Genomic DNA, 14,724 nt, shown 5'->3' on the forward strand with positions numbered 1-14,724 from the left:
AAATTATATGTATATATTATTAAAAAGAAACATTCAATTATGTTGAACTATTATATATATATTAAAGATATAAAATGAAAGAAAATTTATTCATCAATTCTGATAAATGATATTTAATTGATAAAGTTGACAGATAATATTTTATCATAAAATTGGCAGCACAAATCTGAACCAAATAATATTGTCGCCTTAACTTTTTGGGACTGCATCATGTGCATGTAGCAGACGATCGAGAAGACACGTCTAAAATCTAAATAAACATCGGTATCGCTGATCAACTTCGCTATGCTTGAAAATCTTGGTATGTTTTTATTAATGCCATGTATAAATATACTTATATTGTACAAAATGTTATAATATAAACTGGGAGGCTTTCTTTCGTGTGACCGTGTGTGTATGATGAGGGAGATGACTGTGACTGTGAGTGTGACTTTAAAAGTGTGTGACTGTGAGGCCTAGGGTCTGAGGGTAGCGCGCCCAGTAGGTCTATTCGGCCATTCGGTCCATTCCCAGTATTCGGTCAGACAACCGTTTCAACAGCTGTAACAATTAAATAAATAATTAATGAGCAGCGAAACTTGCACAAACTAGGCAGCTAAACAACTTTTCTTAACTCTCAAAATTAAATCAGATTTTTATAGGGCCCCGGAAAGATCTCCAACTTAGCTCGAAATTGGTCAGTGTCTCACAATTTTCTGCACTTCTGCGTTCGGTTAGCACATGCGCTAACATGCATAGCCATATGTAGAAGTCTATTGCAAAACAACTACGTGTGCTGTCGCAATGAATTTAGTATGTGTGTGAAGAGAATCACTTCCGTTTTCACTCCATCGCAGCGAATTTACAAATGACGCACTTGCCGATGTGCAAGAGGTATTTATACTAGGGTGTCTGATCGCGCACCCGATGTTGTGTGCTAAAATTCTTCCCATAGAGATTACACGCATCCCTATGCAGCCTACGTGCATTGCGCGACCATGCAAAAAAAGTCGAGATTCAAATCGAGATTCAAACCTTTATCTGTTGTGATCCTGAAGGTGAAAATCAATGAATGAGGTGTCATATGAAAGAGCAGGTGAATTCTAATATTTCCAAAAGGGCGTAGCCCCCGAAATTCTAAAAATATCTTGGTCAAAACAGCAATTTAAACATTGTGTCCTGGCTAACTCTGAGGTTTGTCACTTTTGAGATATGACGCCCCGATCGATAAGTAGTCCCAGTCCCAAGGAACAATTCTATGTGATTATATTTTCGCTAGCCCCCAGGGATCACAACTGATAACAGTTTAAAAATACCCTTCTCGCTATTTGGTGGATCAGCTAATTAGGGGGCGTGCGCTCCGCTCAGTCCAAACCATGGTTACATCGCGTAACATCTCCGCGCACGAACGAAACCCCAAATTCAATTACACATTATAGTGACTGAAATTATGGTTGGCAATTACCTCGATAAACCCGGAAGTGAATACACGCTATAGTCAATGGCAATATCGCGGAGACAACGTGCGTTGTCTCCGCGATATTGCCATTGACTACAACGTGTATTCACTTCCGGGTTCTACGGCGGGAATTGCCAACCATACTAGTCAATGGCACATGTCGCGGAGACAGCGTAGCTCAAGCTGCAAGTCGCGGATTGGCTTAGCAGCATGCGTACGATATGCATACGCTTGCATATCGCGTGATACAGCTGTTTGGCGAAATTTAGCAAAACAACATCACTCTGCGTGGACGTCTTTTTCGTCGATTTTGACCAAAATGATATGAATATACCAGCGTTTTGGAGGGGCTGTAACTTTTGATAGAAACATCGGTGAGACTTGAAATTTGAAATGTATTATTCTGATAACATTTTTTATTCAAATATCAAACAAAAATGGTGAAAAACGATCCCAAATTGAAAATTGAAAAATCGTTCAGACACCCTATTTATACAATACCCTTGCCATGGCCATGCGGTATCGCTCGTCCGGTATTCGGTCAACGCATTGACAATCAGTGCTTTATCGCGCAATGGTGTGAAAATAGTGCGCAAATACGCTACGCTCCTTGGCAACGGAGATACCACGCACAAATCGCGTAACCTAATTCTGGGCAGAAAAATGCTCCGTCTTCTTTTGGAAATATTTTTCTTATCATCATTCTTTGTTTTAAGTGACTATGAAATCCTGTTAGAGGAATAATTTCTTTTCTTTTGATGGGTAGATTGCAAAATAAAAGAGGTAAGAATTCAAAATATTAGTGATTTCCCCTTAAGTGACCGAATACTGGGCATTCTACCCTATTGTGAATCTGAATGGAAATTGTAAAGCGTGTTCACTGATCACACAACATAACTCTATTTTTGGCGCTTGATCAGAAACCTATCCAAAATTTGACTCGTAACTCCGGCGTGAAGATACCCTACTAAAACATACCCCAAATGAAGTAAATATTCATTAAATGTCCAAATAAAGATCAGGAGTTAAAAGTCGTTAGGTTTATTACCTGTTTCGTGTCAATTTTGGCGCTTGTTCAGAAACCTATCCAAAAATTTGACCCGTAACTCCGGCGTGGAGATACCCTTCTAAAACATACCCAAAATGAAGTAAATATTCATTAAATGTCCAAATAAAGATCATGAGTTAAAAGTCGTTATCGTTTATTACCTGTTTCGTGTAAAATTTCTTGTTATTTTTGGAGTATTTTTCGGATAAACGTTGATATTAGTATACACTTTTTCACAGGTTTCATGGCTCGGGTCACCGGATTACGAGACCACTGCTCTACCGACTGAGCAATCACGGCTAAATTGAGCAAACTCTGTGTGTTCACCTTGGTAATTGGTATACTATACTAAACTACAGATCGATCCGTCAATCTTATTTACTGGGTGTAAGCCACGAATATGTTTAAACAATGTACCAAAGTAATTGGACAAACTAGGAAAATGTGTAATTTTTTTTCTTTCTCTCTCTCTCTCTTTCCAGAGTTCCGTGAGGTTGTGCGGCTAGCAGGAGTGGGGTTCTTCTACCTCCTCATTCTAATGCTCTGTCTGCTCTACTTCGGAGACAGCATCCAGAAGTTGTTTTTTAGTTATTTCCCGAGGTCCCATCCCACTTTGGATGAATCCAAAGAAAGTAAGTATTTGGACTTGAATTTTATACCCAGACGTTGTGTGTCCAGACAGGTTGTGTATCAGGACTCCGTGCAGTTGAATCAAAACAGCAATTTGAAGAAGATTACAAGCAATATTTCATAAATCTTCTAAGACTTATGTTGGACAATATTATAAAGGACAAATATTCATGATGGTTAGTGCTATTCGAAGAATATTTTTTGTTCAATTTGAAGGCAAAAGAGAAGGCTGTATGTTTGTTAAGTGTCCGGACACCCCCCCCCCCCCCCCCCCCACCACCACCACATGAGTTGTTACACCTTGTTACTGTGAAATGCCTTTGTGGCATCTGCACTATTCCTATAGAACTGTATGTGAAATTACATGCCATGTTTGTATTTGCAAGTCAAAATGACAAAGTTATTGTGTAAAGATTGTCTAATTGTTCCTTTGTGAAATCCAATATTTAATGGGGACACTCACTCTTTAGAATATAGAAAAATATTGTTTTCACATTGCCCGATTGTTAATTTTAAGCCTCTTAAAAAGTTAACATTTTACTGCATTTTTCTTGCCTTGCTATTAAATCAGAACTACCCCCTGATGAGCTGTTAAAACAACAGAAAGCTGCAAGAGAGAAGATACAGGATGAGCATACATTAAAGGTAGGCCTACACTGTAATCTTATTAACGGAACATCTATGAAATATCTAAAGTTATTTACACTAATCTTGTATATAATTGTATAAAGTTATGATTTTTTGTTTTTTGAAATAGGGGCTTTATGAGGTGCTGTAGCTCGGAACCCAAAACCCGGACCCGGCCCGACCCGGCAATTTTCCAAATTTCTTAACGGGACCCGGAAAGGTCCGGTAACCCGGTGAGAGTTGGACTGAAATAATATTGACTAGGTTCTATTTGAAAGCTACTACAAACACATCTTGTGTGACCTAATGACCTTGTCCTGAATAGAGGCCACATCGCTTCATTTTGTTTATCATGCTGTCTGAGTCCAGACATAAGTCCCAGGTAAGCATAAATTATCACCCTTAATCCACTCCCTAAAAAGATGAAGCATTTATATGGCTAGCTCCATGTATGTAGGAATCCTAAAAATAGCTCATTTCCCTGTCAGAGTGCATATACAACATGCTCTACTATGATTGGTCTGTTTGTCTGCCAATTAAAAACAATGATCACATGTAAGGCACATGCCATGCTTAACCGATATTTGCATATTTTTGGGAAAGTGCGCTTGCCGGACAAAGGCTGCATGTTGAACCTTTGAACCTTGGAACCCTGTTCAAAGGAACCGCGGTGTAATGTTACACCCAGCTGGGCCCAAGCTGTCTGGCATGCATTAATCTTTGATAGGGAATGTTTTTGTATTCTAAATTTCTGCGACATGATAGTGAAAGAGATATATCGGATGTGAATGAATTTTTTGGGGGATGGAGAGACACAATGAAAGAAATTTAAGAAAGAAAAGAAATCATGAGAAAAACTACATTACGTAAATAATTCTGTACTTTTAATTTTTTTAGAGAAAGAAGATCAAATTGATTTGAGGGGGGGGGGGGGGAGGTTTAAAACACATTCGGAAGATGAGTAAATAGAATTGAAAAAAGGTAGAGATGGAAGGAAGAATGATGATGAAGATAACTTCTTTTTCCTTCTCATCTCTAAAGACTATCAACATGTCACACTTTTTTTCTTCTAATCTGGGCTAAAACATTTTGTTCAATTTTGGTTAAGAATTAAGGCAGAGAGAAACAGGGGAATAAGAGAGAGGATGTAGTCTGAGGATGGACCCCAATAATTATCTTCAGAGAACAAATTAGCTTAAGTATTGTTTGCTAATTAAATCCGCTTGTCAGGAAGTATTTTGGTAATGGAATTACTCTTTAATTTAACTCTCTGCCGACTTCATCTCAGCTCAGCCTCCACCTCAAGCATAAAATTTTTTCATAGACATACTCTCATAAACAGTATGTCAGCGGTCAAACAGTATGTCAGCGGTCAACAAACTTCATAATTTATGAATCGTCTGTTCTACTGTGCCAGCAATCACTGAACTTTAATTTATGCTGGTTTCACTCTCCGCCCACTCGGGGGAAACTTTCTGATTGGTCAGTACAGTAAGCTGATCAGTCACATCACTTGCAGCATGCTTGCAGGCAGGGCCAGGGAGATGCATATACACACTTGAACACACAACACAAAATCTATGTGTGCAGTGTCTATGCAAACACAGGTCAACAGATGTAAAAGATCGAGCCATCATGCAGTGTTTGTTTACAGTTACTTTTGACGGTTTTATCGTGATGAAAGATAAGTAGATAATGAACAATGAGCTATTTAAAAACTCTTTTTTACTGCCGGGTTTAGTTACCGAGTTGATCTAATTCCGACTACAGTTCGGCCCGGAACTGGTCCGGCCCGAGATGCTCAACCCGGCGGGTTGGAACCCGGTAAGCCTTCCGGGCTACAGCACTATTCCTATTGTTAAAGCCTTGACCGAATTAATGCGTACCATTTGGTTTGAACATGAATGATGGTTTATGTTGGGAAAGACATTATAATCTTCCACAGCACAAGGAAGAAAATTTGTTCAAATATGATGACCAGGCATTTTCTTTTTCAATGCTCTTTTTCACTGCATAAACACTGACTAGGATTTCTAGGCATAAAATAAATTGCTATGTCAAGCTCAATGCTTTTATGAAAGCAACGATTCCTGTGCTGTATTATATTGGCCTAATCATCATTATCTTTTCTTTGATAACCAGGCAGAGAGCTTTACCGAGAGGATATTGAAACCAAAGGAAGAGGCTAAGAAAGCCGACTTGGAGAAGGAATTCTACAGGAATGCAGGACCAGCATGGAAGGGAAAAGGAGAGCGCACAAGGGTAAATCAAATTATTAAAATAATTCAAATTGATAAATCATTTCATGTAAAATTGATAGATTACTTATGGTGTTTTGTCACCCAAATTGAAAATCAATTATGATGTAAAGCTATTTTATATTATGCCAAATTTACAGCCTTGTTTTAATGTGAGAGAGGTAGAAGTGACCTACAGAAAAATGTTTTGTCCCTTATGTATTAAGTAGATGATGCCTCATGAATCTGATTTTGATGAGAAGGGTAATGATTTATAATGATAATATCTGTAGTACTTTATATATAGATACAGAGCATGTATCAGAACAGTAATATAACAAGTACTCATATGAACAATAAAGTAATACAACAACAACAAAAGGAAAATAAAAGAAATACCGTACACAAAATAAAGGCTAATAACAAAGGGATAAATAGTAATTAGCTAAATAGGTGTTTGTTTATGTGTTTTTTCCAGTTGTCTATTTAATGATGTGTTAAAGAAATTTAAGAGCATTCTCTATTAAATCCAGAGATGATTACAATGACAAATCTTATATCATTTGTAAAGCCAAGAGATGACAATGATGATTCTTCATCCGGGAACCAAGAGACCAGACCGGCTCCTCGGAAGAGAGACCTAGAGGGAACTAACCGGGATGCTGCTGCTGCTAGGAAACTCCCAGAGTCAGTGACAAACCCACCAAAGAGAGCTCCAGCTGAACCCCCAAAAGCTAAAGTAGTGAGTCAGTTAGTTTGGAATTCATGATTCAAAGCAAAACAACAAATGGCCTGGGGAGTGTTTCACAAAGACTAAGATCGACTTTAAGTTTGACTTAAATATGACAGGCCATTCACGCCACTGGTTGCTCTCACCATTGGTCTCTCAATTACGATCTTTAAAAAATATTTTAAACTTCAATAATGAAATATCAAAAAAGGTAAATTCTGTAGATTTGTGACCACGATTTGTACGTCCTTTGATAAACCAATGCCAGGAATGGTTAGATGAACTAGTGGCATGAATGACCTGCCATAGTTAAGTCCAACTTCAAGTCGATCTTAGTCTCTGTGAAACACTCTGCTGGCCATTTATATCACAGTTAAACCATCAAGATCTATCAATTTTTAGACTAGAATGCTCCCTGTAGAATAACTTAATTATTCATATTGTACAATGAAGTTTGATATGGTTAGTGGTTTATGTAATTAAGCATTAACTGATGTTATCATCTATACCCCAATATTTATTTGTTTTACTGAAGACTGCTGAATGCAGAAGATCTGGATCTCAAAATTAACAATTTTGAGAGATGATTACTGCGGGTCACAAACATATTTTGAAGAGGGAAGTTGTTATATTTGATCAGTAAGGCTTCCCCTTCACAATGATATGAATTTTACATCAATTCAAAACACTTTTGATTCTTTGGGTGACTACTTTAAGGGTGAATGAGTTTGTAATGTTTAATGTAATGAATGATGTCTGTGTTGTGCTCACTGCAGGTCATAACACTGCCTGATGAACCAGAAGAAGGAACACCAAAGGTAACAAAATGTTCTTGATTCTTCTTCTAATAATAATAATACATAAGATTTGTATGGCGCCAAATCCACTTGACAATCAAATGCTCAAGGCGCAGCTTGTGCAAAAGATTGAATACATGATAAATATATACAGAAGTGCGATAGGATAGCTACAGACATGAAGGTAATGGTAAATCAATTATAGGCTAAATTTTAAACAGATATTTCTTAAGATTTTTTTTAACACTTCACTAGAACTGCTATTTTTAATCCATTGAGGGAGAGTATTCCATAATGAAGGCCCAGCATGGGCGAAGGTTCGCTCCCCCCATTTTGTTTTAACCCTAGGAATAACAAGTAAGCCAGATAGCTTACTAGATGCTAATACTGCTTTTTCCATTATTTTGTTTTGGTTGTTTTTAGTTTATTTCAAGTTCCAAAGGAGGCATGAATACTGTTAAATATCAATGGAATAATTCACCTTATCATACAAAGAGGTCTTTCTCAGTTAATAGTTTGAGATAAGCTTAACATTTACTTTAAGATAGCTATCTGAACCAGAATTTATATGGATAGACCCTTATGAGCATATTTGACTGGAATGCTCCCCAGGGAGTGGATAATGTGCATACATTGTGTGCAGGTAAGCCTGAATCGAATGGCTGGGTTATAATATATACTGTGCCTAGAAACAAAGCATTAGGCATGTTATAAATGTGATCTTTTATTATTATTATTATCAATATTCCTTATGCACCAAAAAGATGTAAAATCAATCATTTTGTACATTAGGTATTTACAGGTTAAATTCTATTTTGTTTATTTCACGGTTTTCTCTTTTTATTTGTAATACAGAGCATTACTGTTGCATTGAGGGGCACCGCTAGCATAGTGAAAAGAAGACGGTTTTTATTCACAGAAAAAGTTCAGGTTGGTATGAAGTAGACTCCTATCAAGTTCCGTCATATATTTGTAGACATTTGAATAATAGTAAAAATTTGTTAAAGATTATTTTTTTTGCAAGGTGTTTCTTTCAGTCTTGATGTTTTGTATGCCACTTAAAGACTTGTTCATATATGAAGCGGCAAAACAGCAGTTTTTTTTTTTAATGATAACATGGAGGGAAATACGCTTCTCTTTTCTGTATCTTATAACACAGAGCTCAGTGAATATGCATAGTACCTGTATTGAGCTCAGTTACCATTCACATCTAACAAGCTTTTGATAACACATATACTGTCTTCTGCAGTGTAGAATCAGGATAACTGATCTCCGATGACAGGTTGGAATTAAGATATGATATTTGATATGAGTATATCTATTCAGTTTTCAATTGTCAATAATAGATCAGGCTTAGATATTCACCTTTTTGTTAAATATTGCTTTCCAGTAGATTTTACCTTTTTTCCCTTTCTTTATTGTGTCATTCCACTTTATTCTTATGTTCTAATTCTTTATTCTCTTCTTTATACTTTTACATTTTATACAAGTACATTTACTTTTGGAGTTGGTGCATTGCAAACACTCAGAATCATTACTACTTTGTTAATATGCAATTAGTTATGTTGTGTTTTATGCGATTATGCTATCTTATATTATCTGTTTGTTTCTTTATTCTTTAATTTTTTTAAATGTATTTCTCTTGATGTGTGGTAAAATAGGGGATTAGCCTTGACAGGACAATGGCCTTTGTTGTTCCCTCGCATTCACTACCCTTCATTCTTCTTTCATAGTGATATGTACATAAATGTTGTTATATTTATATTGTTTAATTTATACTTATTTGTTTGAATATCTTCTGATGTGTTTTTAAAGAGAGGTGAAATAGAATTGAATTGAATTGAATTGAATATTTTTCTATAATCATTATCCCAGGTTTTACTAAACTGGATGTCCAAGCTTGGTTACCATCAGAAGCTCTACACGCTGGTCACGACCTACCCTCGGCAGGATCTATCCCAGCATGCAGCAGACACGCTAGAGGAAGCAGGGATCGATCACGATGTTGCTCTGGTTGTGGAGGAGATTATACCAAAGGAAGAGTCGTAGGAATACTTTACATCCTTTACATTCCATAATATCTTCTTGTGCCTTTTACTCTATTTTGTACTCGAACAAGTTCTAACGTCAATGATTAACATATTTTACAGTGTCTCAAACATTTAACAAACAATTATGTTTCAAACATATTTACATTCTTCAATGTTTCATGTGGTCTACTTGTAAAATTCACCACACAGGCATTAATAGGGAACTGTTGTGGATGAAGATTTTGCTGGTTCAGTAGTGCAGCGCAGATAATTAGACTGCGGCTCAGCATAGATTGCACGGCGTGAGCACCGTGATTCCGAGAAAGTTGTCCCCCTGGAGTCATTTGAAATCCTATTCGCTCGCTGAATTTTCAACTCTCAACTAGTACTTCTACTCCTAACTAGTAATCCCTAATACAGGTTGTATTTTTTCAGAGCAACCTTAAAATGGTTGAAATATTGCTGGTCACGAGAAGAGCTCTCAACCAATCAAAAACTAATCAAATTTTGATGCAGGATATAATATATACTATTTTACAACACTATAAAGTGCCAGACACCTCCTGGGCCTACATCTTTACCTTTTTTTTGTCTTATCATAAATCTGTCAATATTTCACACTTGTGTCCCCTCCAACATAAAAAATCCAACCTTTAGATGTAGACCTGCCCTTGACTTTTGCTTGAATGGATGGGAAGACCTCGGTATATCTCTAAAGGCCTGAGGATCCATGAACAATCTCCTCCCCCTTTTTTTTAATTGCATATCTTTCAAATGTTCAAACTTGTGCCTCTCTCTCTCCCCTTCATGCCACAGAATCCTGTATTTGCCCCTGTCTTTGCTTGAGTAGAGAATTATGTTACATTGTAATTCTAATTTTCATTTCATTTATTTATTTCACTTTCTTTTAAAAAAACATCCAAATTATATACATGTTTGTTCATTATCAACATAAGCTACAAGGAAGTGGGGAATCATGAAAGCCAAAATTGGCTTGATGAGTATGATCCCCAAATAAATACTTAACATATAAGATACAAACTTATTTTATACAAAACATAGTACATACATTATTCACAACAACAGAGGACAGAGGAAAGATAAAGATAACATAAGGTAAAGACAGTAACAGGAAGATAAGAAGAGAGGGGAGATAAAGAAGAAGGAAGTTACAACTTGAATTTTACATTCTACATAATGAATGACAATTTCATTTTGTTCTTCTTAAATAACCAAGAGTATCATCTTCTATTTGTTTCAGTACAGACCGTGTCCATTGTTAAAGTCAACGAATAGCGGCTGACTGACACAAACAGACAGCGATCTTATTTATTGAGGGGATTGAAAGGCCCCATTTCAAGCCTTGGTCAGATATGACACGTCTTCTTTATATATTACTCATTTTTAGGGATAAACTCTTCATATTTCTTCATGGAAAAGTAAATTTGATATTTGTTGTTGACAACTCATTTAAAAACATTCTCACTCACTATGTCATTGTAAGTGTGATATTAAAACCACTTTCAATTTTTACATTGTACATGTTGTTTACTTCGTCTTTCTTTTGATACGAGATCATTTTCATTAATTACATCAATACATGAATGTTGAAATGCTACATTATATTCTGTACGAGGCAAAGTCAAGAAAAATTGGGGATATCACAAAAGTCTTATATACCGTAGGACTTTTACTGTGACCTGATCAAGGAGGAGATGAAAGAGAGGGAAAGAGATAAAGAGAGAAATGTGAGCTGGGGAGTGTTTCACAAAGACTAAGATAGACTTTAAGTTTGACTTAACTATGACATCACCAACAGCACGCAACACAGCACAGCCCTCTCCAGGACAGTGTTCACGCTTTTGGGAGAGTAATTCTGCAAGGTTCAAGGTTCAAGGTTCAAGGCAGGCCATTCATGCCACTGGTTGCTCTCACCATTATGATCTTCAGATAATATTTTTTCCTTCAATAATAAATTATCAAAAAATGTTAATTCTGTAGATTTGAGACCATGATTTGTAAATCCCTTCAGAGACCAATGCCAGTCAATAGTCAGAGCAAACAGTGGCATGAACAGCCTGCCATAGCTAAGTCCAACTTAAAGTCAATCTTAGTCTTTGTGAAACACTCCCCAGATTGGGTAAACTCAAAAGTTAGAAAGAGGGAGGTAGAGATGGGGGTTGATTGAGTTAGGAAGAGGGGCAATTCCAAGAAATTTATTCTAAAGATATACATGTAAGTGAATCTTAAGATTGCATTCAAATCTCCTGCTCTCACATAACCCTATCAGAGAGAGAGAGTGAACACGTTAAAAGCCCCTCAGATAATTTTTGTGAAGAAAAAAAAATCTTAGTGTAAATGAATGGCAACTGTATGCAACATATCCAACGAGCTCTGTGTCATAAGATGGGTATTAATGAAACACTCAACGTTATTATAACAAAAGCAAAACAAATACTGCGATTTTGGCACGTCTGATCTGCACGAGCCTTGAATCTGTTATAAATGGGCTATAAAATGAATCAATCCCTTAGACTTGCCCGAAAGTAAAATAGGGGAGGTATAAAAAAAAAAAGGGAAAAGATGGTTTGTGTGCAAGAGAGAAGGAAGAGGAAGGTCAAAAGGCAGCAAGCCAATATCGAAGTCATGTGAAATGTAAATGTCTACGGTGGAATTGGATAGGGAATTGAGTAATGATTTATTTATTAGGTGGTGCTCCTATGTTCCGACACTCGACATGCATACATATGGGGATGTTTTATTCATAGTTGTTCAGAAGAGATCTAAAGTACCTCTTTTGCACGCATGTAACCCATGTAGCACCCCAAGGTCAGCTAGAACATAGATGTACAGTAGGTTGGAATATATACTGTCCCATTAGAACATCGCATTTCATGTTCCTCTTCCTCCCCGTACCCTTTCTCTAACAGTTTTCCTTAAAGGTACTACCGTATGTCCTATCTGGAGCCAACTTCAAATTTGGTTGAACTTTGCAGGAATTATGAATATGTCGCGTATGTCCCATCTGTCAAATTCAAATGTTAGCGTTATTTTCCCATTAAAGACATTTCCAAGCCCTTTAGTTTTGAGGGAAGTTTTAAATTAGTATTATCTTTCAAATGCAGTTGGAATTTAACCTTTTCATTTGTCGGGCCTGCAAATGGGACATAAAGTACCTTTGTTCAGATATGACTTGGTAAATCGCTGCAAAAAAACCTTAGCGTTTTTTAAAACATGTAAATGAATTGCAACTGCACTCAACGAACTTTCTGTGCGTATTCAAGTTGCCCTCTGTTGTAAGATACAGAAATGGGAATTTTATAACAATTTTCGTTTTTTTAAAAACCCGCTGCAATTTTGCCGCATCTTATCTGTACGAGGCCTTACCCTCTGTCTCTGCCTCTCAGTTTCGCGTTTCGCGTAAGTGTCATTTTGGTTGCTATATGAAGTAAGGAAGTCATAAATAATAACATCTAAAAAAACAGTGATATCCTGAGCCAAACCTTTTTAAATGACTGTTTATTCTGTAATATTAGGGGGCCTGTAGCCCTCTCTCAGTTAAACATTATAGTCTCAACTTGTAGATCACATAAACTGAATATTGTCACAGCTTACTCTGTAATTATGTGAAACAGGAACCTGGTCTGATGCAAAAGTCATTGTAGTCTGCTAATCTTTTGTGAAAATCTGTAAAATGGCAACTGGCTGAATGTTCCTCAGGGAGTGGAGAATGTGCATACACTGTGTGCAGGTTCGCTTGAATCCGATGACCTTGGGCACTAATTATTTGTAAATTGCTTATTATAGACATTGTAGATATGTAATTTGCGTATGATATTAACCCAGAATAATTTTGTCCTCCCCTCTGCATCTCTTTTGTTTTTCTCTCTCCTTCAGCCTTTTATTTCTCCCATATCTTTCGACTCCCATGTTGTTTCTCCTATCTCTCTCTCTCTCTCTCTTTCCTTTGTTTCCTTTCTTCTCTCTGTTTGCCTTGTTCATTCTTCCCACTCCCCTATCTCCTTTCTTTCCTCTCTCTTCTGCTCTCTGAATCTTTATTTCCATTTAGATAACTCCCTGTCTAAATGGTGACTCTAAGCATTCAGCTCATCAATACAACTTTCCCAAATTATGACTCGCATACTGCTGCAGTTTTTATTTCTTTCATTTTAATCAAATTTTATGAACAAGTAAATAGCCTCCATATATTTCTTAGTACAGAAATACTCTCTACGTCCCCTGCACATAAACTGACGTCTTTTAAATAACAACTGGGGGATGTTTCACAAAGACTAAGATCGACTTTAAGATGGACTTAACTATGGCAGGCTGTTCATGCCACTGGTTGCTCTCACTATTGGTCTCTCAATTATGATCTTTAGATAATATTTAGATAATATAAAAAATGTAAATTCTGTAGATTTGTGATCACAATTTATACGTCTCTTGAGAAACCAATGCCAGGAATGGTTAAAGGTACTAGTGGCATGAATGGCCTGTGATAGTTAAGTCCAACTTAAAGTCGATCTTAGTCTTTGTGAAACAGGCCCCTGAGCACGTAATAATCCACCTAATACTTGACTCGCAACAACAGGAACAATCTCTCACAAATTATATCAATTTTCTTTATTGGATAAAGAGTCTAAATAATTCTGATTTCTCTAAAAACATTTACACATTAGCATGTGATACACATTACTCCTGAACCACTTGTGTTTCATAGCTCTACAAAATAAAATGACTAAAAATAAACAGCATTGATAAAAGATGAACTTTGCTCATGGCTTTTCAGTCATTTAAAACAGATTACTCCTCAATATATATATATCTATTGGCTGTAAATAATTTCTGATCATATGTTTACTTCGGAGGTGAAAATGTACAAAGCAAAAAGCAATCAATATGATAAGGCAACAGGGAAGCAACATACAAGCAATGTTTTTTGATAAATGGTTGAACTATGACCTGCGTCATATCAAACATGTCAGACAGACATGTGTATATGACATATACCAGTAGACATTTATATGCATATGCTCTGCAAACTGGGCCCTGTATTTTTAATAAAACTTGTTATTAATAACAAGTTATAATAAGTGTTTAAATGTACGCTACTAAAATTGTCATTATCATATTAAACATGTCATACAGACATGTGTATATGACATATACCGGTAGACATTTATA

General features: G+C 36.5%; 1 protein-coding gene across 1 annotated transcript; it reads left to right on the forward strand.

The window, feature by feature from the left end:
* The first annotated feature begins 213 nt into the window (after positions 1 to 213).
* On the forward strand, positions 214 to 9,610 carry LOC583718 (UBX domain-containing protein 8). Its single transcript, XM_003723575.3, has 8 exons — positions 214 to 301; positions 2,969 to 3,118; positions 3,688 to 3,761; positions 5,886 to 6,005; positions 6,552 to 6,722; positions 7,487 to 7,528; positions 8,363 to 8,437; positions 9,383 to 9,610. Exons 1-8 carry the CDS (start codon positions 286 to 288, stop codon positions 9,554 to 9,556), a joined length of 822 nt encoding a protein of 273 aa, XP_003723623.1. The 5' UTR covers positions 214 to 285; the 3' UTR covers positions 9,557 to 9,610.
* Positions 9,611 to 14,724: the final 5,114 nt, after the last annotated feature.

This window comes from Strongylocentrotus purpuratus, unplaced genomic scaffold (assembly GCF_000002235.5).
Source record: "Strongylocentrotus purpuratus isolate Spur 01 unplaced genomic scaffold, Spur_5.0 spur5_scaffold_10, whole genome shotgun sequence".
Classification (NCBI taxonomy): domain Eukaryota; kingdom Metazoa; phylum Echinodermata; class Echinoidea; order Camarodonta; family Strongylocentrotidae; genus Strongylocentrotus; species Strongylocentrotus purpuratus.

Excerpts from the sequence above, each read along its gene's own strand:
- LOC583718 (XM_003723575.3), top strand. Across the intron at positions 6,723-7,486 it reads AACCCCCAAAAGCTAAAGTA|GTCATAACACTGCCTGATGA; the intron begins GTGAGTCAGTTA and ends TGCTCACTGCAG. Across the intron at positions 8,438-9,382 it reads TATTCACAGAAAAAGTTCAG|GTTTTACTAAACTGGATGTC; the intron begins GTTGGTATGAAG and ends TCATTATCCCAG.